Below are 27,284 nucleotides of genomic sequence, written 5' to 3'. Positions count from 1 at the left end.
TTTTTTTTTTTCCATTTTTGAAGATGGGAACTACATCATTTCTTTTCCAGTCCTCTGGCAGTTCCCCTGTGCTCCAGGATCTTTGAAAGATATAGTTCAGTAGTTCTGAGATCTCATCTGCCAGTTCCTTCAGAACCTTGGGGTGTAATCCATCCGGTCCTGGTGATTCAAATTCATTTAGGGTAGACAGGTGTTCACTTATTATTTTCTTCCCTATTTTAACTTGTGTTCCTAATTTTTTTATTTTTTTTATTTTTTTTATTTATTTTGTCACACAGTATATATAAGTATGAAATAATTATACAATATATAAGCATATATATAAGTATGAGTATGTAATAACTATATTAATTGGCTATAACGAAAGGAAACAATGTTTTTTGTGGTGCTGTTTTTGATAGGTTGTATTGTTTTGTCCTTTTGTGTAAAGACAGATGCAAAAAATGAGTTAAGTAGACTGCTTTCTCCCTGTTGCTTGTCACCTTTTTGCCACTTTCTCCCTGCAATGGGCCAATTGTTTCCTTGACTTTTTTCTTGTTTTTAACATGTTGGAAGAAGCTTTTTTTTGTTATTTTTTTACTTTTGTTGCTAGCCTTTGTTCATTGTGAGCCTTAGCTTTCCTCACTTCATCTTTATAGGCTCGGGCTATTTGATGATATTCTGCCTTAGTTATTTGTCCCTCTTTCCACTTTTTATACTTGTCCTTTTTGTCTCTTTCAATTTGTCAGATAGTTCTTTATGCATCCATGCTGATTTCTTTGAGATCTATTATTTTTCTTCTTCATTGGTATTGTGCTAGACTGGGATTTTATAATCTCATTTCAAAATTTTCCAAGCTTCTTGAGTTGTTTTCCCCTTCAGGATTCTCATCCATGGAGTCCTTTTCAAGCTCTCTCTAAGTTTATTGAAATTAGCTCTCTTAAAGTCCAAGACTCTAGTTTGACTTTGTTCTACTATTTGTGTTTGCATAATGTTGAATTCCAATATTGCATGATCACTTGTCCCCAAGATTCCTATAGCTTCAACAGTGCGCAACTTGGGTGTTCTCCTGGATGCACGGCTGTCGCTTGAAGATCATTTGGCGGCCATCTCCAGGAGAGCCTTTCACCAGGTTCGCCTGGTTCGCCAGTTGCGCCCCTTCCTTGATCGGGATGCCCTATGCACAGTCACTCATGCTCTCGTTACCTCTCGCCTGGATTATTGCAATGCTCTCTACATGGGGCTCCCCTTGAGATGCACTCGGTCCAGAATGCAGCTGCGCGGGTGATAGAGGGAGCTCCACGTAGCTCCCATGTAACATCTTTCCTGCGCAGACTGCACTGGCTACCTGTTGCCTTTCGGGTGCATTTCAAGGTTCTGGTTACCACCTTTAAAGCGCTCCATGGCTTGGGGCCTGGGTACTTACGGGACCGCCTGCTGTTACCTCATGCCTCCCACCGACCCGTACGCTCACACAGAGAGGGACTTCTCAGGGTGCCGTCCGCCAAACAATGTCGGCTGGCGGCCCCCAGGGGAAGATCCTTCTCTGTGGGGGTTCCTACTCTCTGGAATGAACTTCCCCTGGTTTACGCCAAATATCTGACCTTCGGACCTTTCGCTGCGAACTGAAAACATATTTGTTTGTTCACGCGGGGCTTTCTTAAATTGTTTAGATTTTAAATTTAATTGCTATTTAAGTTTTAAATTGGGGTTTTTTAGATTTTAATTTATCGGCCTAACTGTATAATAAGTTTTTAAATTTATTTTTAATTGTACATTGTTTATTTTTATCTTGGCTGTACACCGCCCTGAGTCCTTCGGGAGAAATCTAATTAAATAAATAAATAAATAAATAACATCTTCTATCATTTCAGCTCTGTTAGTGAGAATTAAGTGAGAATTAAGTCCATATGGCTGATCTCCTTGTTCTCTTCTCTACTTTTTGGGAAACAAAGTTGTCTGCTATGTTTGTTAGGAACCTGTTGGATCTTCCACTTGGTACAGAGTTTGTCTCCCAGTTGATGTCAGGGTAGTTAAAATCCCCCATTACTACTGTGATGTGCTTCCTACATACCTTAGTTAGCTAACTAGCAAAAAATTCCTCTGTTTGGTTGGATGGCCTATAGTATAGACCTATGGCAATATCATTTTCCCTCCCTTTAATATTGACCCAAATGCGTTCAAGATAATTTTCATCATTGTTGTGCTTTATTTCTGTAGAGATGTAGTTATTTCTTATATATAGTATAACTCCACTTCCTCTTTTATTTGGTCTATTTCTTTTAAATACTTTATATCCCTCTAGCTGTATGTTCCATTTGTGGATTTCATCCCACCAAGTTTCCCTAATGGCAACAATATCATATCTGCCCTCATTTACTTGAATTTCTAATTCACCCTGTTTATTCCTCATACTCTGTGCATTGGTGTATAGACATTTGAGTCCATTAGGATTGACCTTGTGTTTACTGTCTACGTAACCTGTGATTCAAAGCTTTAGATGCTGCTGTTGTTTTATCAGCAAATCACAGCAATTTTGCAATATATTCAGGAAGATTTTTAAATTCTATTTAATAGAATTTATTAATTTGATATAATGTAGCACAATTACTCTTATGCTACTTGTTTGGTTTAAAAGCTAATATAACTGAAAATAAGGATGGCTGCTACGACTTAAAATTAGAAGATTAAACAATAAAGCTTGATACAACTTTCTAGAAAAATAACTCGATATTGAAAGATAAGCAAAGTTTATCACTGTTTAGGTAGTTCAGGTTATTTCTCCAAGAAGAACTGCTCAGATGTAATTCAGGTATACAGTATATCAAGAATAGTGCTAAGTTATTTTTGCTTGTAGAGTTGATGTTAGGAAACCCATTTTCAGGTATTGATGTACTTTGCTTTATTTAACATGAGACAAGCCTGGCTTGTTGAATTTGAGGATCCTCCTGTTTCTTTTAAGAGAAACTCAATACATGGTGTTCCAAAATACTACAGCTATCATTAGGTACCTGATTGCCAAGCACAGCTTTTTCCTCTATGCGAAAAGATCAGGGTAGTACAAATATTTGAAGGCCTTTGGCAAACCTGGCTTTTTTGAATCCTAGATACTATTCTTATTGTCTCCTGAAAACATTCGTTGAGCATTACAAATAACTTTATTCTCCCTTTGTCTGCCAATTTCTATTCTTGTCTGGTAGGAAGTTAAAGGAAACAAAATCTTTAGCAAGTTGGCACTTTGTTTCTAATGTAACTCTTTACACCCTTTATTGATTAAATAACGCAATTCTTTAAAAAAAATCCTAAACCTATTTGCCATGGATTTTGCCTTTACAGGTATTTGAAGAAGACTACACTGATTTTAAACACAAAAATTTGGAATTTGAAAGACGTCTTGGAACAATTTTTTGTGTGGCATTTCTTGATTGTTCAGGTTTGGAGTCAGCATTTAAGGTAGTTATACAAAGCAAAATAAATGAATGTCATAGTTTTCACTGTCAGATTTATTTTAGATTAAATTATTATTTCACACACACACACACACACACACACACACACACAGGAATACAGATAATATGCTCTGAATTTTTTTTATAACCATAGAAATGATCTATTGGATAGATTTTTGCAATATTTAATTAGTATGGCAGCAACATTTAAACAAAAGAAATGTCAAGAATTATCCAAGAAAGTATTAACTCAGATAAATGATAAAGTACTTCTTCCTGTAGATTTAATTGAATCTTCAGCACTAAAGGTAAGATATACTCTATACTAGCAGGCAAAAACTAATTTAATGGCTGAGGACTCTTCCATATATCCTCCAATACATCTTCCTAAAATCATTGCCTTAATCTGCTTCATGATACAGTTGATCATGAAAACTATCCTCTACATATATTTAAGTGAACATTTTCCATTTCTTGTATTGATGCTTATGGAGAAAAAGTTCTCAATCATTTGCTCTATTGTTTACTTTTCGTCTTAAAAGTGGTGGGCAACTGGAGAAGGGGAAGACCATACTTTTAATTTGCTTGCGAAGAAGCCTTCAGCCTCCACCTCTTTTTTGGCACGAGAAACCTCTAGCCACTGCCTCTTTGCCAGCTGGAACCAAGCTGGCAATGGTGGCTGCAGGCTTCTTGCGCTGAAAACTACGAAAACTTAAATAGTGTATGATCATCTGGTCCCATCCTAGCATTTAAATCTCTATAATTATTGCAGCTGTGAGATATTTGTCTAAAGAACTAGAGATAAATTTGCACTTCCGAACCGGTAGGGAAGGTAAGTAGATTTCACCCCTGAGTGAGACATATTTAAATTGCAGAGCTCTGCTACCATAACTAGGGCCACTCTACCACCTTTAGATCTCCCACCCAATCTTGCTCGGAGCAGCTGGGATAGAGTTAACCCAGTGGCCATCTAACTCCACCTCTGAAGGAAGAGGACATCAAATTGTCCTCAAATATTGTCCTCAAATATTGTCCTCAAATATTGTCAAAAAAAATTGGTCTTTTGATTGGATTGACCAGCCAGCAATATTCCAAGTTAGAAGGAAAAGAGGAAAGTCATTTGAGGCCCATCAGGCAATATGGTTTTGACAAGAAGAAGCTGTAAGGTTATTATATTGGGCTGGAAGGTCAGCAGCAGCAGTTGTAGCATCCTTCAAGGGATGACTTGACTCATATACGTCCTGCAGCAGGATGACATTGACACCATTTAACAATGCTTGCCTTGTGAGGGGCTTCTGCAGACATGTTGGGCAAAGAGATGTTAAATCATGCTGCATCTTGCTCTGTGTCATTGCGGATGACAAGGATCTCCTGCCCATATCCCAATTTATTGCTGGAGTGCCCATGAAATATCCCAATGAAAATAATGACTCCTCTTCATCTGCAGGATCATCTATTGGTCCAAGAGGTTTCAGACTTCAACTTTTTATAGGGCAATTTTCAGGTAATCCATTATTTGCCGAGGGGAAAATGAGAGGCTCTTATATTAGAGATACAAGGTCTAAAAGTGGCTCAGCTGTAGTGATGTAACCAAGGTTTTCTTCAGATTTTCTAGTTTAAACAGTACATTGTCTTGTTCCTTTTGTGGTAAGGAGCCAGAAGCATTAATAAGGCCAGATTCTGTGCTGAAAACATCTTCATCAAATAAGGCTGACTGACTCCCACACTAATTCTCTCAAGGTTGGGACTGAAGAAGCAGCAACTTCAGGAGCTAGCATATTAGCTATTAACAGTTTAATCTTTTCATCACAAAAGATTCTGGTAGGAAAAATTAGAAAGGAATCTATATATGCTCTCATCTTGAATAACACTGAAGGGATGGCAAATCGCTTAAATGACAGGAATATCTGCTTCCAATCTGGGACATCTGGGAGCCATTCAACAGCAAACAGATCAATCTGCCCACCTTGGTAGTGAAGAAGCTGACCTCAGGAAGCTAGCATTGCTCTCCTGGTATTCCAACATCCAACATTAAGTCTGTTCATGCAAATTCTGATGGCGATCTGTTGTGTTTGCAATGAAAAATTCAATTTGGTGGAGGATACTTTGCTTCCAAGAAATCTTTAACATTTTTAAGTCCCCCTCTCTTTGCTTTATCAGAAGATAGTGAGTTATTTGCTTTATCAGAAGATAGTGAGTTATTCTTAAGAGAGTTGTGGCTTTTTGACAAGTTCTTTAACTATTACTTTCGCTCTTTGCTCCTTATTAGCACACTTGCCCAGAGTGGGAGATTTGACTGTGTCTGTTACAGAGGCTTTTATGGGAGTAGAGGATCCTTGTGTCAGATTCCAATTAATGTACCCATTGTAAACAGACCTCCGAGGCAGTCCATTTCACCAAAGAACAGGTTTATTTAGATACATCATCTTGGCACAAACTGGTGGAAAGGCAGTACTGAAGGTTCAAAACAACAAATTGTCAGCGTTCCAGAAAACCCCTCCTGCAGAAAAGACTCTGAAGCCAACATCTTTCAAAGTTCTTTTACTAGCATAGGTAAACTGGCACAGTTGGATGAAAACCGAAACTGGGGATTCGGGTTCCTCCCTCAGTAATACAAACTCCAAAATCTCCATCCTAATGACCCCTCCGCCAATCACATGCTCCAATCCTCAACCGTCCCATGTTGAAGCATCACTCCGGCCACTCCTTCTCCAGATGTGAGTCCAGCCTGACCTTGACCGGCAGAAAGAATGTTGTTATGTCTAATAGTCCCTTGTACCCCCACCCCCCTCTCCTCCTTTCCCACACCGGAGAAAGTGGCAGCCTGTGGAAGCCTTCGGCCTAGTATGGCTTCCAAAACTGATAGGCATCCCCCCCCCCTGTAGAAGAAAATACACCCTAGAAAACAAAACAGACAAAAACCAAAAGATGGGGTTATCCAATCGCGATACAAGCTGGATACCAGGGTTGCTTGGTGACTTCTCTCCTCCTCCTCTGGCCAACCAGCCATTGGAATGTCTCTGACTCATGAGATTGCTATGTTGTTTTGGCTGTAATACTCCACCTATCTCTGCTCTCCCCCTTCAACTCCAAACTGTATCAGCCTGAAGCCAGGTGAAGATAACCCATGATAGAAATCAAAACTTCCATGAGAAGGGACTAGACCCAGCTAAGTCAGTTTCAGGCCTGACACCTTGTTTTTGAAGAAAAACAGCTATATCTTTTTTCAATGTCTCCAATTCATGTTTTATGGCTGTAAGCTGCTCAAATATTGAGATAACAGTTTGTGCTGTGAGGATGCATTATTTTGCCATTAACTCAGTTGAATTGTCCCATGGTAGCCTTGCTAAGTTCTGATCTATCTTTTTATTTTTGTGCTTCATTTCAAGTCCCCTGGAAGAGGTACCTGGGTTGGTTACTTGTGGTAGTGACCGGCTATCATTTTGCTCTTCCCCAAGAAATAAGGAATGGTCTAATAATTGTTATTTTGCTAGCTCTATTTGGAGATCCCATTCTCGTGCTTCAAATTTGTTAGAGATGGGCGGGAGGGATTTGTTTTACTTGCGGTTCTCTTTTCTGTGAAGGACTCTTCAATTCTGGGCTGTTTTGCAGAGTTTATAGGAGGGAGAAAGCCTAAGCCAGTGATGGCTAACCTTTTCTCATCATTTGCTGAAAGTCCGTGCAAGCGTGATAGCGCACATGTGTGCCTGGAGCCATAATGCAATGCGTATGCAACTCCCACCCCGCCCCCACAATGCGCACACAACCCCTCCATGCTTCCCCATGCGCAACTGCGCATGACCCCCCCCACAGCCCATTTTGGGCCTATCAGGCCTCCCTGCAGCCTTCTGGGACCAAAAACAGGCCGCGGGGTGGTGGAGGTGCAGTGATACCCCTGCGGCCTGTTTTTGGTCCCAGGAGGCTGCAGGGTGGCCTGATAGGCCCAAAACGGGCCATGGGGGGCACCACACACCCCTGCGCTCCCCCATCCTCAAGGCATGCCTGCGCGTATTCTGCATGCACCCCGTTTTTCCTGCACATGTGTGACAGAGACCCAAAAATCAGCTGATTGGTGGGAGGCCTGCACGCATGCGGGGTGGAGCTGAGCTAGGCGATTGTTGGCGTGCCCATGACATGGGCTTTCTGTGCCACCTGTGGCACGCATGCCATAGGTTCACCATCACAAGCCTAAGCTAACACCATGACATTTCTTTCTTATTCCCATAATTACCAGTTCCAGGCAAAATCCATTATCTGTGTATTTGTCTTCACTATCATCTCATCCAAACAAAGTTAGTTAAGTAAAAATAAGTTCAGTAAAAATACTAAAAAGCCAATTATATAATCAAATAATAAAACTGAGTGGAATTGCTGAAAATGTGTGTTGCTGAGCTGACAACTCAGGCTCTTCCTCCAGAACAACTTACTTGAATACAGGGAATCATTGACCTACAGCCATTTGTTTAGTGACTGTTCAAAGTTGTAACAGCATTGAAAAAGTGACTTGTTGTTTTTTACACTTACGATCATTGCAGTATCTCCATGATCACATGATCAAAATTCTCATGCTTGCCAACTAGTTTATATTTATGAGCTGTTGCTGAGCTGACAACTCAGGCTCTTCCTCCAGAACAACTTACTTGAATACAGGGAATCATTGACCTACAGCCATTTGTTTAGTGACTGTTCAAAGTTGTAACAGCATTGAAAAAGTGACTTGTTGTTTTTTACACTTACGATCATTGCAGTATCTCCATGATCACATGATCAAAATTCTCATGCTTGCCAACTAGTTTATATTTATGAGGGTTGAAGTGTCCCAGAATCACTGTGATCATCTTTTACGACCTTCTGACAAGCAAAGTCAATGGGGAAACCAGATCCATTTAATAACCATGTTACTAACTTAACAGCTGTTGCAAGAAAGGTCATAAAATGGACTAAAACTCATTTAACAACTGTATTAACTTAGCAACAGAAAATTTGGGCTCAACTGTGGTCATAAATTGAGGACCACAGTATACTCTTTAGCCTCTCAAAATATCTTGAGCATATATTGTCATTCAATACCATATTTCAATGAATAGAATAGAATAGAATTTTTATTGGCCAAGTGTGATTGGACACACAAGGAATTTGTCTTGGTGCATATGCTCTCAGTGTACATAAAAGAAAAGATACGTTCATCAAGGTAAACATTTACAACACAATTGATGGTCAGTATATCAATATAAATCATAAGGATTTCCAGCAACAAAGTTACAGTCATACAGTCATAAGTGGAAAGAGATGGGTGATGGGAACTATGAGACGATTAATAGTAGTGCAGATTCAGTAAATAGTTTGACAGTGTTGATGGAATTATTTGTTTAGCAGAGTGATGGCCTTCAGGAAAAAACTGTTCTTGTGTCTAGTTGTTCTGGTGTGCAGTGCTCTATAGCGTCGTTTTGAGGGTAGGAGTTGAAACAGTTTATGTCCAGGATGCGAGGGGTCTGTAAATATTTTCACGGCCCTCTTCTTGATTCGTGCAGTATACACGTATGCCTATATATAATAATACATTCCTATATATAATATATATATTATATATATATATATATATATATATATATATATATATATATATATATATATATATATATATATATATATATATATATATATATATATATATATGTTTTCTGAGGTTTTCGCGGGTGTTTGTATGTAGGTCTTTGGTTATTCGGGTTTTCTCCCGCGTAAAATTGGAAGTGTCTTGGCGACGTTTCGACGAAGTCTCATTCGTCATCTTCAGGCTTCAGCTTCGTGCTTCTGGGAGTGTAATAATTATAATAATACATTCCTAGCTTGTGAGTTTAGAGAGAATTAAATTTAGCAGTTCCAGTCTGATGTTTGACATCTTGCATAATTTCATCATCTTGATAGCCACTTCATACTTTTCAACATAAAAGTAACCTTTTCTGCTATTGATTTTGTACGTGAGAATATTTTAAAGCAAGCACTTGCTATGTTTAACTTACTAAACTTATTTTTATGAGAAGATATTTGTAAATAAGTTCATTAATGTTAGCTATATGCTTTAAAAGTGCTATGAAGCATTCAGAATATAAATGTATTACCTCTATTGACATAAAGCATATGAAATAAAATCTTGGTATTTTATTCTCTTTGTCCTTAAAATGATTCCAGTTATAGAATGACTTTAATTGTTAGTTTTTATGATCTGTTTTTATTGTATGCTATACGGAGTCACATTCTGTGAGATGTGATAAATAAATAAATTTCCAGTGAGCTACTGCAACCAATAGTTTAAAATAATAAGGAAAAAAATGAATAAAATATCTATTTTTTATTCTCTGTAGAATAATTTTTGTCCTTTTAAGTTATTAATGTTTAGGTAGAAATGTAATTTACATGGATAAATTTATTTTTGATATCTGGCAATTAAACTCAAAGCATAGGCAACAAGCACTGTGAATTCTAATCCCATCTTGAGGCCAAAGCCAGCTGGGTGACCATAAGCAGTCACTCTCAGCTCGCTCTAGGAAGCAGGCAATAGAAAATCACTTCCAAAATTTTGCCAGGAAAACTGCAAGGACTAATCTCAACAGTTCCCAGGAGCCAAGACTGACTGAAAAATGGGCATACCATTCCTAGTTTAATTAAACACAGTTCCTTAAGCAGAGGACATATGTTGAATGTGAACAACAGTCTCCTTTTGTGTTCCAACTTCTATGTAAGATATTTTGATACTCTCACAGTTGGGAAAAAGGAAGGTTTACATAATCATGTTCTTTATTTATGCAGCTTATAACCATTCTTGGATCTTTTCTGGAGAAACCAATGATTACAGAAATGTTTAGCACAAATTATAAGATCTTGCTACAGATGTTTGATGAAGAATTGAGAAACTGTAAATACTTGTATGATGAACACATTAAACAGGTATGTGGCAGTTTAAGAGCAAATGAGTCCATTTGCATTTCTCACAAGATATCTTTTTGCAGAATTACCCACCTGTCCTTTAATAATTACAGGAGGAAGAGGGGAATGAAATCATAAACAAAAACATGTCATCTAGTTCAGGAAACCTTAAATGGTCTCGAGAAATTAAAGCCCGCATATTGTCATTTTGGTCAAGTTTCTCATTTGTTCCCCAACAGTAAGTAAATTTCTTTGACAATAGAAAATATTCAGGCTGGTTGGGAAATTCTGGGAGTTCACACATCTTAAAATTGCCAAGGTTGAGAAACACTGTGGTAGAGCACATTGTGTTGAAGTAAGACTCAATTGAAATTCAGAGTGAAAAAAAGGTGAGAAGATGGTACAATTCTTACTTTTTCAAGATGTTTTCAAATATCTTGAGCCAAACTCGAGTGCTGTAACTAAATACTCACTGCAAACTATTCATGGAGTCATATTTACATTCATATTTCCATTTTGCTGATACAAATCAACAAGTTTATTTGACATGACCATTTTGCTAGTGTCACATTTATGTCTTCCATTTTAGAATCCTGGAAAATTTTGAAGCTACTTTAATTTATCAGAAATATATAGAAATATTGAGATTACTTGACCAATATGAAGATCAGATCTATTTTAAATGGAAGTCCAAGGTGGATGATATTTGCCTGTTTAATTTAGATCAACCTTTGATTAAGCGAAATGGTAAAGATGGTCTCCTTAGTGTGAATTTTGATCCTAAGGTATAGTATGATATGGTATGGTATGAACATTTTAATTTTCTAGATTTGGTAGAATTCAATGCAATTAGTGTTATAGAATTGCAAGCCATGGTTTAAAAAACAACAACTCATGCATGTTTAATTTTAAAAAATAAAGGAAATCTGTTTACTAAACTTACTTCTTTTTTTTTTTATTTAAAAAGTTTTACAGAAAAAAATTTTTTCCCCCTTTCCCCCGAACCCTCCTCCCTTCACTAATACCCTCCCCTCTCCCCCCTGGCTTCCCGGAACAAGCACAAGGTATAGTTAAAAATAAAACAAACATATGCTAAGAAAATTTTCTCCCAAAACTATTATACCAATTTTCCTTCTCTAGCTCTGACTTCCTCCTAACATAACCAAAACCCTTCAAAAAAAATAAAAAATAAAAATAAAAATTAAGAATTAACAATAGTAAAATATATAAATCAATAGAACAAATTAATCCTAAAGTATTTAAAACCAACTAAAGCATAAAAATCCAATCCAATTCAAAAAATATGTCCTTTTTTTTTTTTTTTTTTTATTTAAAAAGTTTTACAGAAAAAAATTTTTTCCCCCTTTCCCCCGAACCCTCCTCCCTTCACTAATACCCTCCCCTCTCCCCCCTGGCTTCCCGGAACAAGCACAAGGTATAGTTAAAAATAAAACAAACATATGCTAAGAAAATTTTCTCCCAAAACTATTATACCAATTTTCCTTCTCTAGCTCTGACTTCCTCCTAACATAACCAAAACCCTTCAAAAAAAATAAAAAATAAAAATAAAAATTAAGAATTAACAATAGTAAAATATATAAATCAATAGAACAAATTAATCCTAAAGTATTTAAAACCAACTAAAGCATAAAAATCCAATCCAATTCAAAAAATATGTCCCTTTTTTTTTTTTTTTTTTTTTTCCCCAAAAAAAGTTTTTATTGGTCAAAAAAAAGTTTATACCAATACATATCAGGTATGGTAAATTTTCATTTTTCTTATACATGATAAGAATTTTACTCAAAATTTTAAACACATACAACAGCCATATGGCAAGCAGGTAATACGGAGTAGCTAAGTTTACCAATCTTACATACGCAATAAAGAAGGGTCAAGAATAATCAGAATATCATACGAAAGAGAATAAGTAAAACCAACACAATACCAAATATCTTTGTCACCTCCTAGTTTTGGATCTCAGAACTCTGGGTTCAGCCTGACCCAACTCCAGGGCTGCAACAGCGGCAGCCGCCTCCGCCCCATGGTCTATAACCTCCCCTTCTTCAATTCCTGGGTCATCTGATTCCAGGAGGGCTTTGTGTTCCTCCACGTAGGCCGTAGCCTCCGCAATTGTACTAATTTTTTTCGTAATGCCCTCCCGGAAAATCATCAATCCCTCTGGCATCAGCCATCTGAAGCCTACTCCCTTCTGGTACAATTTGCTTGACAAAAAGTAATATTTCTTTCTCATTTCACGTACCTGTCTGGGAATCTGCCTCAGAATGGCTATCTCCCTGCCCCTATAAGTCAGTGCCCCACTCCTATGTTTTCTAAGAATTTCATCTCTCGTCTCTCTTTTCACAAATTTGACATGAACCTCTCTAGGAACTGCATGCGTGCGTGCATATTGTGAATTAACTCTATAAACTCGATCCACATCCCAATTCATAAAATCAACACCTCTCCCAAGAAATTCTCCCAACAGTTTAGTCACAACATCTCTCAAATCTTCTTGGTCCACTTCTTCCAAATTTTGAAACCTAAGGAAATAAGACATTTTATCCATCTGTAATCCAAGCACAGCATTGCTTGTCGTCTCCCCTCTTTTCTGCACTGCCCGCATCTCACCCTCCAAACCTTCCACTTTCTGCTTATTTTCTGCTGAGACTTGTTGAGTATCCTTTAAGTCCTTTTGGATAGTCACAATTTCCGCTCTTATTTCATCCAGTTTCTTGTCCATATTAGATAACTTTTCCAAAATTCTCTCCATTTCTCCAGCAGTTGGTCTCTGACCTTTTGCCATTTAAAAAAAAATTTTTTAAAGTCCTCAGGCAAGCACAGTATCCTTATAATTTCTAATTTATTTATAATTTATCTAATTTATTTATAATTTATAAATAAATTAATTTATTTATAATTTATTATAAATAAATTTATAATAATAAAAAAAAAAAAAAAATATGTCCCTTATAACTTCTATAACCATATAATTTTTCCCCCCATGTCTTTCTTACATAAGATCTTTTGAAAATATTCTATTTAAAATTTAGTGCAACACCTTATAAAATTTCAATACAGAAAATTACAATATCTATTCAACTTTAGTCCTTCCTCATCAAAATCCAGTATAGATCCAAATATCTAGTCTTTTATGATAGATATAAAACATATAATCAACCCATTTCTTCCAGATTCCGGGACACTAATATTTTTGTCTATTAATATTTTAAAAAAACCTTGTTTCAAGAATAATACTTTTGTCTCTTGCCATTTTTTTTGGTGCATTAATCTCTGTCTTTCCTTCGTTACTCCTTTTAAAAAGTCAATCACAATATTTCCTAGTAATTCCTTATGCCAAGAATCCAAAAATTACTGCTGTATATTCCATCAGTCCAAAAAGAGAACTCTTGGGAAACATTAAGCTTGTGAGTCTTTTCCATTTGAGGGACAATCTCCTGTAGCACAAATTCAGGCAGTTCATCCAAACTATTTAAAGAAAACTTCTTTACATCACCTTGTTTCTTCACGATCAAATCTTCATATTTATCCACTTTTATTTGTATCTCCTGCATTCCATTTTCCGAATGATTGCACTGGTTAATTTGCTCCAAGCTCTCATCCAAAACGTCCCCATTTTTTATCAATTCGTATTTTTGAATAATTAAATACATACTTTCTGTGTAGTCCTGTATAAAGTCACAAATCCATTCTTCTGAAAGAACCTCCATGACAAAGTTCCTTCTGAGAATCCCCTTGTAAAGTACTTAAACAACGTAATATAATCCAACAGTCCGTAGTCAAACACAATAAGATAAAATCTCCATTCAGTTTCGATTCAACAGCAAAGCTCCCTTTGATGTATCGCTCTGCTTTCAGTTTCTCTAAAACGAAACTGAAGGGGGGGCGGAAATTTCTCTTTTTTTTAAAAAAAAAGGTAGAAGTCAGAAAATCAAAAATACTTGCAAACCAATAATTGTTCACTCACGCTTGTTCCGCCTGCTTTTAGTAACCACAAAAAGAAATCGATTGCTAGCAGAAGTGGACATCTTCCTCTTTTCCTGCTTTTTCAGGAGCGCAGTGAATACTGGAGGTTGGGGGAGGGGTTCAAGGGGATTCGACCTTTCAGGACTTTGCATTACAAAAACAAAGCCCCTAGGGGAATCTACCACAATCCCCCCCCTTGCTCTTTCTCTCTCTTTCAACCAGAGAGAGAAATTAAGCCGGAATCAGTTGTTATGTCCGGCTTTTACCATATTCAATGCGGAGTGCCATAAATTAGCACCCAGCGAGAAAGGTGGCGCCACCCAGAAGCCATAAACTTACTTCTTGAACTGCTACAGAAAGAAAAAAATGCTCAATTTATATCCTGAGTACCTATCCAGAAAAAGCATTATATGCATTTAATAGTATTGGCACTTTTATTTTCTAGATAAATTAGCCTTTTCAATAAGTGGAACGACTTGCCTGCAGAAGTTGTGAATGCTCCAACACTGGAATTTTTAAAGAAAATGTTGGATAACCATCTGACTGAGATGGTGTAGGGTTCCTGCCTAGGCAGGGGGTTGGACTAGAAGGCCTCCAAGGTCCCTTCCAACTCTGTTGTTATGTTATGTTATGTTATGTTATGTTATGTTATGTTATGTTATGTTATGTTATGTTATGTTATGTTATGTTATGTTATGTTATGTTATGTTATGTTATGTTATGTTATGTTATTATGTTATGTTATAATAACCGTAAGGAAGTGAATTCTATGTGATTCAAGAAAATTGCTGGACTGTCATCCTAGCCTATTGGCCTTTGAAAAAAGAAGCAGGATGTACATTCATTAAATAAATAAAATTTAATCTAAGGCTTAATTGAAATATTTTAATAAACATAAAAATTAAAATTATCACAAACTTTTTTTGGAAATATAGACAGAATTAATACCTAACAATAAATAGTATTTAGAACTAACATGAAATATATTTTGTTTCAGCTGGTAGCTGTTTTAAGAGATGTGAAATATCTCCTGCTTATGGATCAGCCCAATATTCCAAGTTCAGCATTAGAGTTATACAAGAAAAAGGGAACATTTGCTAATGTATGTACTTTTTAAAATCTGTAATTATTCATATTTATCTTACATTTCAGTTCTTTTTCTTTCTTTCTTATTAATACAAATGAAATGGAAATGTTTATATTAACCTTTCTCAATCTTGGTGTGCCTGATATTAGGGGACTTAATTTTCCCAATATTTTCAGCACTGAAAATGCTGATTAGCAAATTTGGAATTTAAAGGGTAGAGAAAATTGCTCTACATGCTGGTTAATGTGATATTCAAATGCACTACTTTGGGCTGAGAAAAATTTCCTTCACTATTATGGCGTAGGTCAAGGCATGGAGAACATCTGGTACATGGATCCACTTCAATCTGAGGCTGGCTGGGTCAAATCATGCCCATGTCTATATCCAACTTCAGAGAGGTTTACCCCTATAATACTAGTCATAAGTTTTTTCTGCACTATTTCTGAAACAGTACAAATAGGATTGGATCTGTTCCACTGTTCCACTGATGTGATTCAAGTAATTTAACAATTGGTTCTCCCTAATGACCGGCTAGATGTAGCTGGGGGTGTCATGTGATTGAGTGGGCATGGCCAACTCAAAATCACTCATGGCAAGGTAGGGTGGTGTAGGTGACCAAAGAGAGGTGGTGATGGCTGGAGCCTTAGTGCAGGATTGAACCATCCCTATACTTGCCTTTACGCAGCAACAGCATTCCGTCTTCATGATGGTACATTTGTGTTCGAGGCAGCCCTCGCCTCCTGCCGCTTTGGACTCAGAGCTGTAAACTGCATCTGGGAAGCAATGTGGCAGAGAGAAGTGGCCAGGTCTGATTCTCTGGCAGCTCATCTCTTGCTGTGTCTTGCTGCCTGGCAGTCAGGTTTTTTAAAAGATTTTTTCAGCAGAAAACGGCAGGCAGCCACTTCCGGCCTTTGTTAGTTCAGCTCAGCATCCCTTGGTTGTTCAGGGAGAGGTGTGACCTGCTCTCCATCCCAAGACACTGGCCTGCAACATTCACTGCTGTGGCCACCTCATGGCCTGACTCATGCCACCATTGCCACCACTGTTGTTGCCAGGGGCAAATAGTCCAGGGTCGCATTGTGGTTCCGAATTGTAATGGGCTCCAGAAGGAGGACTCTGTCTCCCCCATTGTGAAGTGAGCTAAATTTCACTGTGCTGTGTAAGGCATTGTAACAGCAGCAGGCAGGCCATTTTGGCCATGAGGTGGCAACAGCAGCGGCAGTCACAGCGGCATGGGTCAGGTCAGTAGGCATGCCATGAGGCACTGGTGGGAAATGCGGCAGGCAGTGTCTCAAGGGCCGGAATAGCTCAGGCTGCTACGAAGCCTGTTATTAGAACACAGTAGCCTGCAATTACTGCAGGTTCAAGCCCGGCCCAAGGTTGACTCAGCCTTCCATCCTTTATAAGGTAGGTAAAATGAGGACCCAGATTGTTGGGGGGGCAATAAGTTGACTTTGTAAATATACAAATAGAATGAGACTATTGCCTTACACACTGTAAGCCGCCCTGAGTCTTCGGAGAAGGGCGGGATATAAATGTAAACAAAACAAACAAAAAACAAACAAAACAGAGAACAGGTCACACATCTTCCCAAGAGACCAAGACATGCCTAGCTGCACTAAAAAAGGCCAGAAGTAGCCGCCCACCATTTCCTGCTGCAAAAATCTTTTTAAAACCCTGACTGTTGGGCAACAAGACTCACAAGAGATGAGGCACCAGACAATCAGATCCGGCTGCTTCTCTCCACCCCAGTGCTTCCTGGATGCAGCTCATAGCTCTGAGTACAAAGTGATAGGAGGCTGGGCTGCCTTGAGCATAAATGTACCACAACAAAGGTGGAATGCTATTGCTGTGCAAAGGTAAGTACAGGGATGCTTTGCTCCTGCACTAAGGCTCTGGCCAGCACCACCACCGCTTTGGCTGCCTGTGCCCCCCCCCCCACCTCGCCACAACAGCGCTATTACCTCGCTCTGGCCAGCAATGGCTGTACTACTCTTTGCACCACTTCTTGTACCTCTCGACAGTGGAGATTTTCAGCCCCACCTGGAACGAGTCTACTTCCCCTACCATTGCCCTTACCTCAGGGGTGAAATGCTCCCGGTTCCGACCGGCTCACGCGATCCGGTAGCGATGGTGGCTGCTGGTTTGGAGGACCGGCAGCAAAAATCCCTGGCCCCGCCCCCTGCCTCTGTTGAACCGCACCATCAGCAGAGGTGGTTTTTTTTTTTTTACTTTTAAAAGTCGGTTTTTCTTCAGCCGAAACATGCCTTTAAAAATAAAGAAAAGCCTTTGAGGATCTTGCCCCTCTGCTGAGATTGGCAGAGCCTTTAAACTTAAAAAAAAAAAAATTAAAGTCTCTGGCGATCTCACCTGAGTTACTCATCAGCAGAACCTTACTTGTACTCTTACTTGTAGAAAACATGTTTTCTACAAGTAAGAGTAGAGATTCTAAGGCACTTACCTGATTGCTGATCAACGAATGGCTTTTTTTCCGGCCTGAAAGCCCCAGTTTCACTTTCAGCCAGACAGAATCAATTGCTTAGCTAATCTATTTCCTCAGTGATTAACTAATGCTGGCTAGCTTTGCTGGCTGAGGAACTCTGGGAATTGAAGTCCACAATAAAATAAAATAAAATAAAATAATAAAATAAAATAAAATAAAATAAAATAATAAAATAATAAAATAATAAAATAAAATAAAATAAAATAATAAAATAAAATAAAATAAAATAATAAAATAAAATAATAAAATAAAATAAATAAAATAAAATAAAATAAATAAAATAAATAAAATAAAATAAAATAAAATAAAATAAAATAATAAAATAAAATAAAATAAAATAAATAAAATTAAATTAAATAAAATTAAATAAAATAAAATAAATAAAATAAAATAATAAAATAAAATAAAATAAAATAAAATAAAATATAAAATAAAAAATAAAATAAAATAAAATAAAATAAAATAAAATAAAATAAAATAAATAAATAAAATATTTGTGCAGCTTTCTGAGATTTGGTGTGTTTTTGTAGTGTTTCACTCTAACTACACAAACACACCAAATCTCAGAAAGCTGTATGTGGCATTTTGTGTGTGTGTGTTTGTGTGTGTGTCAGTTGTGTTGTGTGTGTGTAAAGTGTGCAAGTTGGTTTTTGAGCTTTTTGTGGCTGTGTGAAGTGTGAAGTGCAGCTGCTTTTACATTGTGTGTGAGTCAGTTGTGTGTGGGTAAAGTGTGAAAGTTGGTTTTTGGTACCTCTTATTGTTTTTTATACTTTATTATTTTTATTATTTATTGTTATTGGCCACATCCACCCAGTCATCTGACCACTAAGCCATGCCCACCAATTAAGCCACGCCCACAGAACCGGTAGGGAATATTTTTAGATTTCACCCCTGCCTTACCTTCTCAGGTCAGGCGAGGAGTGTCAGGAAGGGGAGGGGCGAGGGGCAGTGCCAGCCAATGGTAGGATCAGCTGGTTCGCCAAACTGCATAAAAACTTAATAACCAGTTTGGCTGAATCGTTGTGAACCAGCTGAATCCCATCACTGATCTGTTCCAACCACATCATGCCTTTCTCCTCAAAGGAAAAATGCGGCGTGGGGGACTGACTATTGAAACTATTCTGGTCAATTGAAATATACCTTGATGGCAAGAGCCATGTGCCAAGTGAAACTTTTTCATTTCTTTTCTCATGGGAAAAACAACTAATGTGATATTGCTAGTTTGATAAAATTTTCTTCTGACATCAACTGAATTTTGAGTGACACACAAGGAATTTGTCTTGGTGCATATGCTCTCAGTGTACATAAAAGAAAAGATACCTTCATCAAGGTACATCACTTACAACACTTAATGATAGTCATAGGGTACAAATAAGCAATCAGGAAACAATCAACATCAGTATAAATCGCAGGATACAAGCAACAAAGTTACAGTCATAAGTGGAAGGAGATGGGTAATGGGAATGATGAGAAAATTAATAGTAGTGCAAATTTAGTAAATAGTCTGACAGTGTTGAGGGAATTATTTGTTTAGCCAGAGTGATGGCATTCGGAAAAAACTGTTCTTGTGTCTAGTTGTTCTGGTGTGCAGTGCTCTATAGCGTCGTTTTGAAGGTAGGAGTTGAAACAGTTTATGTCCAGGATGTGAGGGATCTGTAAATATTTTCACATCCTCTTTTTGATTCGTGCAGTATACAGGTCCTCAATGGAAGGCGGGTTGGTAGCAATTGTTTTTTCTGCAGTTCTAATTATCCTGTGAAGTCTGTGTCTGTCTTGTTGGGTTGCAGAACGAAATCAGACAATGACAGAGGTACAGATGACAGACTCAATAATGTGTGTTCAGTTCCAGATTGTTCCAGTCGCACCACAAGGCTAGTCTTTCAACCTCCCATCTGTATGCGGATTCATCATTGTCTCAAATGAGACCGATCACTATTGTGTCATCTGTGAACTTCAGTAGTTTTACAGATGGATCGTTGGAGATGCAGTCATTGGTATACAGAGAGAAGAGAAGTGGGGAGAGCACACAGCCTTGGGGGCCCCCTGTGCTAATTGTACAGGTATCTGATGTGATTCTGCTTAGCTTCACCTGCTGCTTCCTGTTTGTTAGGAAGCTTGTGATCCACTTACAAGTCTGTTCAGGTACCTGTGACTGGTTTAGCTTAGTTAGAAGAGTGTTTGGAATGATGGTATTGAGTGCTGAACAAAAGTCTACAAAGAGGACCTTTGCATAGGTCTTTGGAGATTTAAGATGTTGTAGGATGTAATGCAGAGCCATATTAACAGCATCATCTGTTGATCTATTTGTTCAGTATGCAAATTGCAAGGGGTCTAAGAGTGGATCTGTGATGGTTTTCAAGTGGGACAGCACTAGCCTTTCAAAGGTTTTCATGACTACAGATGCTAGAGAAACTGGTCTGTAATCATTCAGTTCCTTGATGGTGGGCTTCTTCAGCACTGGGATGATAGTAGAGCGTTTGAAGCAAGAAGGAACATAGCACATTTATTGAAGATACAGGTGAAGATGGGGGCCAATTGGTCAGCACAGACTTTTAAGCAAGAAGGAGTTATCTTGTCTGGGCCTGGTGCTTTTCCTGGCTTTTGTCTGTGAAATAGGTCTTCCTTTTCTGTGATCACTAGGGGTTGTGAACCCAATGGGATGGGGTCAGTTGTAGGAGGCTTGGCTGTTGTTGGTGTGTCTGAGATGGGGGTTGTGGAGATAGGTGGCTATAGTTTCTTTTCAAACCTGCAGTAAAACATGTTCAGGTCATATGCCAGTTGTTGATTTCCTTCAGTCTGGGAGGAAGGTTTGCTATAGCCGGTGATATTTTTAAGAGTTTTCCACATGTTTGCTGGTTCATTTGCTGAAAACGATGCTTTAGCTTTTCAGAGTAGCTTCTTTTTGCTGCTCTGATCTCCCTTGTTAATACATTTCTGGCCTGATTGTACAGCATTTTATCACCTTTTCTGTAGGCTTCCTCTTTGGAATGACGTAGCTGCTTAAGTTTAACTGTGAACCAAAATTTCTGTGTTTTCTCTTTCTCTATAAACAGTACACCGGAAATCTTGAACTTGTAGTCCAATGGTACAACAAAGTTAAACAGACTGTTTTGGAGGTAGAATATCCTCTGGTTGAAAAAGAGCTCATAGCGGCTGATAATCAGCTAAAAGAAGCAGAAGAAAAGCTCACCTGGCAGAATGAAAATTGCTGGGAATATATTGAGTGTATAAAAGCCAAAGTTCATGACTTGGAACAGAGACTACAAAAGTCAAAGGACAATATTAAGACTATCCAACAAATTACGAAGTCTTGGATGGAGCAGCCTTTCTTTTCTAGAAAAGATAATAGAAAAGAAGCTTTGTTAAATCTAGCAGACAAAGAAAACAAAGTTGCTAAAAAATTCATGTCATTCCAAGAAGATGGCTGCAAGATGCATAAACTTGTAGAGGTAATATCTAGTACCAGTTTTCATGAGAAGAGAATAATTTATTTGATTTCTGTAAGCCATTTATATACACAACTCTGCTAATGTGTAAATATATTCAAATATGAGTATCAATTCAGAGTTTAAAAAAATGCTTCAACTTTTCATGTCATTTAACACACAAACAATTATCAATGGAATTTACTAGTAACAGATTGAGAATTATCCAGTTAATTAATTTTTTAAATGGAAATTGTGACAATGGTAGACTTAAACTACCTATTTTTGGTTGTGTGTTTTAGGAAAACCTAAAGCTCTTTAAAGCTGACCCAGATTCAGATTCTTGGAAGATTTACCTGGAGTTTGTTGATGATATCATTGCTGATGGTTTTTTTAATGCCATAATGTATAATTTAAACTTCTTCTTGGAAAACACAGAGAACGCTTTAAAGCCAGCGCCATTATTTCAAGTTCAGATGATCTTAAGTGCTGTAGAAATTGAATTTAAACCTTCACTGGATAAAGAAGCTGGTGATGGCTTTTATGATTTAATAGATGAACTTTTAAGCAATATTTTCAAAATCTCTGCTCAGGTGAAAAGAATGGCATTACATCTTGAAATACAGCATTACCAGGTAATATATTTTATTAAAATAAAAATAAAGTCCAAGGTTGAATGCATTACACATGTACTTCAAAAAAGAACTAATCATATTACGTATGGAATAAAAAATTTACTCCCTTTTTTTCCCCTTAAGAATGACATGGATGATATAACAGAGCTATCCAGTACCAGGGAAAAAATTATGAACAGAGTGGCAGATGTTATTACTGAAGCCATGAACTTCAAAAACTCTCTCGACTGTTACGCATATCTCTGGGTAGATGACAAATCAGATTTTATGAAACAATTTCTTATCTATGGTCGTGTATTGACTTCTGAAGAAACAGAGATAATTACAGATGTTGGCACATATGATCAACACCCAACTCCTGAGCAGTTTAAAGAACAGGCAAGAAGTGAATATTTCTGTCTCAACTGATATTTGAAATCTTTACTCCCTTCTCTCCAGTATGAAATAAAGCTCTTGCTTATTTCTAATATTTATGTATTGTAGATTGACATATATGAGCATCTTTACATTCAGATGAGCAAATTTGAAGATTTCAGAATTTTTGAAGGCTGGCTTAAAGTGGACTTGAAACCTTTCAAACATAGTTTGCTAAATGTTATTAAGAAATGGAGCTGGATGTTCAAAGAATACCTTGTGAAATTTGTCACTGATAGGTAAAATATGTTTTGGTTAAATTATTCCATTAACAGGCTGGGGTGGTTTGTGTAGGGACGTGTAACAGAGGTGGTATTCAGCAGGTTCTGACCAGTTCTGGAAAATCAGTAGCAGAAATTTTGAGTAGTTTAGAGAACTGGTAAATGCCACCTCTGACTGGCCCCACCCCCATCTATTCTATGCCTCCTGAGTCCCAGCTGATCGGGAGGAAATGGGGATTTTGCATTAACCTTCCCCTGGAGTGGGGAGGGAATGGAGATTTTACAGTATCCTTCCCCTGCCATGCCCACCAAGTCATGCCACACCCACCAAGCCACACCCACAGAACCAGTAGTAAAAAAATTTGAATCCTACCACTGGCGTGTAAGTGAAAAGTTGATTTCAAGGGAAAATAGCTTCATTTACTAACCGTTCCCATGATGAAAAAGTAATTTTAAAAACAATTGTCACATTTACAAACTTTGAAGGTCTGTAAAGCAAGCAAAATCTGAATTAAGATTATAAATTCAGTCCCTTAGTGATCACTTCCCTTAACAACAAAATTGCCAGTTCTAATTGTGGTCACCAATGAAGACTACCTATTTCTAAATCCTTCCAGGACTTGCCATTTTATGACAATATTAATGTAAAAGGTAAAGGTTCCCCTCGTGCGGTCGTTCCTGACTCTTGGGGGCAGTGCTCATCTCCGTTCCAAAGCCAAAGAACCAATGCTGTTCGAAGATGTCTCCGTGGTCATGTGGCCAGCATGACTAAATGCCAAAAGCGCACGGAATGCTGTTACCTTCCCACCAAAGGTGGTCCCTATTTTTCTATTTGCATTTGTTTTAACTGCTTTCAAACTGCTACCTTGGCAGAAGCTGGGACAAGTAACGGGAGCTCACCCTGTTATGAAGCACCAGGGATTTGAACTGCTGAACTGCCAACCTTTCGATTAGCGTTCAATGTTAATGTAATAATATTGGGCCATGATAGCTCAGGCTGTTAAGAAGCCTGTTATTAGAACACAGAGCCTGCAATTACTGCAGGTTCAAGCCCGGCCCAAGGTTGACTCAGCCTTCCATCCTTTATAAGGTAGGTAAAATGAGGACCCAGATTGTTGGGGGGGCAATAAGTTGACTTTGTAAAAAATATACAAATAGAATGAGACTATTGCCTTATACACTGTAAGCCGCCCTGAGTCTTCGGAGAAGGGCGGGATATAAATGTAAAAAAAAAAAGAGAGAGAGAAAATATTAAATAAAAATTAATAAAAATTACTTAAAATTAAATAAAAGAGAAGTAATTTGGTTAACTATTAAGAATGAATTAAATTTTCTGGGCCCCATATATTTCTTTTCCTATACAAGCCATTTTAAATATAGAAGATGAACTTTTATAGTGGGGAGTAATATATATTCTCCAACCTCTAAATCCATTTCTCCATCCTAATCCTTGTGGTAAAATAGGATATATCCCAAGATGTAATAATCTTTATAACCTAAAGTTTTCTGTGCAAGTGCAACATACTTTTTCTTTTTGAAAAAAAATGTTTTTTTAAACATAAAAACATCTGCCATTCAAATTTCAATACAATGTGTCAGTGTGTGAATTACATTTTTGGTGCAAAACAACAATTATCTATCATTAACTTATTTAATTCATTTTATCATCTAACTGTAATCAAATATTTTAATCAATTAATTTCTGAATAATCATCCTGGAACCAATATTTTATCTTATCACCCTATTTTATCCATCATTTTAAAACAATTTTATCATTCATTTATATCCAAGTTATTATCATCAATAATTTTTAACTTATTAAAAACTAAAATCTTCTTTATCATAATTTCCTTTCTAACCATTGGTAAAATAAGTCCCATACTTTATAAAATTGCTTATCTTCCTGTTCTCTAATTTCAAATGTCAATTTAGTCATTTCTGCACAGTCCATTACTTTCTTAATAATTTCATCTTGCAATGGCAATTTCTCATTTTTCCAATTCCTTGCAAATACAATTCTAGCTGCTGTTATTACATTCACAATCAAATATCTCAATTCTCTAGTATAGGTTTCAGGTATAATTCCCAGTAGAAAAACTTCTGGTTTAAAGTCTATATGTTTCTTTATCATTTTCTCCAATCATGTATGTATTTTAGTCCAGTATCTTTTAGCTTCTACGCAGGTCCACCACATATGGTAATAGGATCCAGGTATCTGTTGACATTTCCAACATTTTTCAGATTTAGTAATAGTAATGTCAAATTATTTCCAAACATGCTGCCAAGAAGGCATTCTTGATTCTTTGAAATAAAAATGACTCGAAGGCAGATACACCCCATTTTGTTTACAAGCAATTAACCAAAATAGTTGAAAGGACATTCATATATGAAAAAAAAAGACTATTGCAAATTTATCTCTTTCTTTTCTTCTTATAGCCTAGCTGACCTAGAAGAGTTCATTAAAATGACAAACCTTGGACTCCAAAAACAGTTGTCAGAAATAGATTATAATGGACTCATAGACATTATGTTTCATCTCTTGGCTGTCAGGGATAGACAGTCAGCCACTGATGACCTTTTTGAACCTCTAAAGGATACCATTGTACTCTTGGAAAACTATGGACAGAAGATGCCAGATCATATTTACATTCAAGTGGAGGTATCCCGAAATTTCTACTTTTGATTCTAATTCGAAGTTTTGTATTTCATTGAACTAAATGTTCAGTCTTCCAAAATATTACTGAGATACAGAAAAAAAAAAGATCTTATTGAATTGTATGTTTAAATTGTCTGATTGCCTAGAGGGTCATGTAGAAATATCACATGCCAGTAGATGGCATTTTTTTTATTTTAGAAAAGTAACTTATTGCCTTTTCACAATTTTCTATTTTCTTCTCTTGAAAATCATATCAATTTTTACTTCTTTTTATTGATGTGTTTACGTTCAAATTTAGTGGCATCAACTGGGACCTTTAGGAAAAATATGCAGGCCAAAAGCTGTGATCGCATCCCTATTTCCCAGCATTTAATTTCTAAGATATTGTTTGGTCTCTTTTCTTTTAGTGTGAGTGAGGGGTAGATTAGCATTATTTCCATCTTCCTATATTGAAGGTGTTGTGACTTGTTTTTAAATGAGTTTTCAAAACAAATGAAGAATTAACATTAATTGTAGTTGAGTTTGAGCCAGGCAGTTTTATATGCTTTATGTACCTGTCATCATGATATTTATGGCAAAGTATCCCAGCTTGTGGGAACAGCCCGTGAGCATCCCGCATGCAGTTGGCAGAATGTGAAAAGGGAATCTAACTGAGCTGTCTTTATATGGTTTGTTCTTTGATCTTTTAGGAATTGCCTGAAAAATGGAATGCCACCAAAAAACTTGCTGTGTCCGTAAAGCATGAAGTGGCTCCTTTTTTGACTTCTGAGGTCACTATTCTCAGAAAAAAATGTGCTGCTTTTGATGTAAGCTGAAATTATTTTTAAAGCAACACCCACAGACATACTTTTATGAGGATGAGATTGTTGACATAAATTTATTGCTTACTTTCTTTCAACAGGGAGAGCAGATAGGATTCAGAGAAAGATTTAGAGCAGATGCTCCCTTTCATTTTGATGCCCAAAACCCATATGCACTTCTTGATAAGGTAATGGAGAAATATTAAAGGTGCATGTGATGCTGATAATCTCTCATTACAAAATGGAGATTTCTATTTACATATTGTGCAATTTGTACAGAGCATTAATTTTTTTTCTGTTGAGCTTGATAAGTGCTATATTATATAAACTGGGCAGCTTAAAATGTGCGTGATTGTTTCTCTGAAGGTACTTTAAAAAGAGGACAATATGTCTGCATTAGAAAAAATGCATCCTTTCCCCAAAAAACTGTTTTAGAATATGTTTATGATTTCTGTATGTTTTTTTAGGTGTTAGCTGAAAATTATGTTAAATTGAACATAATTTTCTACCTGACCAATTGGATCTTCAATTTTTTTATCATAAATCAAAGCAGTCTCCCTTAATCTAATGCGCTTCAGATATGTTGAAGTATTTATTTATTATTTATTAATTTATTAATTTATTTTGTCAAACACAACAATATATATAAGCATAAGCATGAAATAACCATATAAATTGAATACAACCAAAGGGAACATTAGGACAGGAACGGTAGGCACACTGGTGCTCTTATGCACGCCCCTCCCAGAGAGTACAGGGAGTATACCTCCCAGAAGTCTTAAAGTTGTGTTGAGCAGACCTGGACGGCATCAGCAGGCAAAAGATGCTTAGATGGATGTAAATTATTATCAGTGGTGGGATTCAGCCAGTTCGCACCACTTCGGGAGAACCGGTTGTTAACTTTCTGAGCAGTTTGGCAAACTGGTTGTTGGAAGAAATCATTAGGGCAGAGAACTGGTTGTTAAATTACTTGAATCCCATCACTGATTATTATGTAAAATAATAGTAATTTGTTCATTCTAGCTTTATTTATAATTAAATGAACAATCTAATGAAAATTAAAAATACATAGTGATTTTAAACATGATGTAAATGTATATCTTTAACAACACTATATGCACAAATTCTAGGGTGCATTGACATATAACTATATCTGTTTAATTCTAAAGAGGTAGAAATTTAAATGAAGGAAATTTGGTGCTTCTG

General features: G+C 37.0%; 1 protein-coding gene across 1 annotated transcript in view; it reads left to right on the top strand.

Moving 5' to 3' along the window:
- The window catches only part of LOC131198248 (dynein axonemal heavy chain 11-like), a 94,950-nt gene that overhangs the window by 12,492 nt on the left and 55,174 nt on the right, over window positions 1–27,284 (top strand). Inside the window, exons 7-17 of the mRNA XM_058182738.1 lie at window positions 10,236–10,373; window positions 10,466–10,590; window positions 10,942–11,137; window positions 15,334–15,438; window positions 20,980–21,375; window positions 21,654–21,986; window positions 22,110–22,364; window positions 22,470–22,639; window positions 25,059–25,281; window positions 25,968–26,088; window positions 26,184–26,266. Of these exons, the coding sequence (XP_058038721.1) occupies window positions 10,236–10,373; window positions 10,466–10,590; window positions 10,942–11,137; window positions 15,334–15,438; window positions 20,980–21,375; window positions 21,654–21,986; window positions 22,110–22,364; window positions 22,470–22,639; window positions 25,059–25,281; window positions 25,968–26,088; window positions 26,184–26,266 (2,145 nt within the window). The remainder of the gene's footprint in view (window positions 1–10,235; window positions 10,374–10,465; window positions 10,591–10,941; window positions 11,138–15,333; window positions 15,439–20,979; window positions 21,376–21,653; window positions 21,987–22,109; window positions 22,365–22,469; window positions 22,640–25,058; window positions 25,282–25,967; window positions 26,089–26,183; window positions 26,267–27,284) is intronic.

This window comes from Ahaetulla prasina, chromosome 4 (assembly GCF_028640845.1).
Source record: "Ahaetulla prasina isolate Xishuangbanna chromosome 4, ASM2864084v1, whole genome shotgun sequence".
NCBI classification, from domain to species: Eukaryota; Metazoa; Chordata; class Lepidosauria; order Squamata; family Colubridae; genus Ahaetulla; species Ahaetulla prasina.
This window is presented reverse-complemented; position numbering and strand designations above follow the sequence as displayed.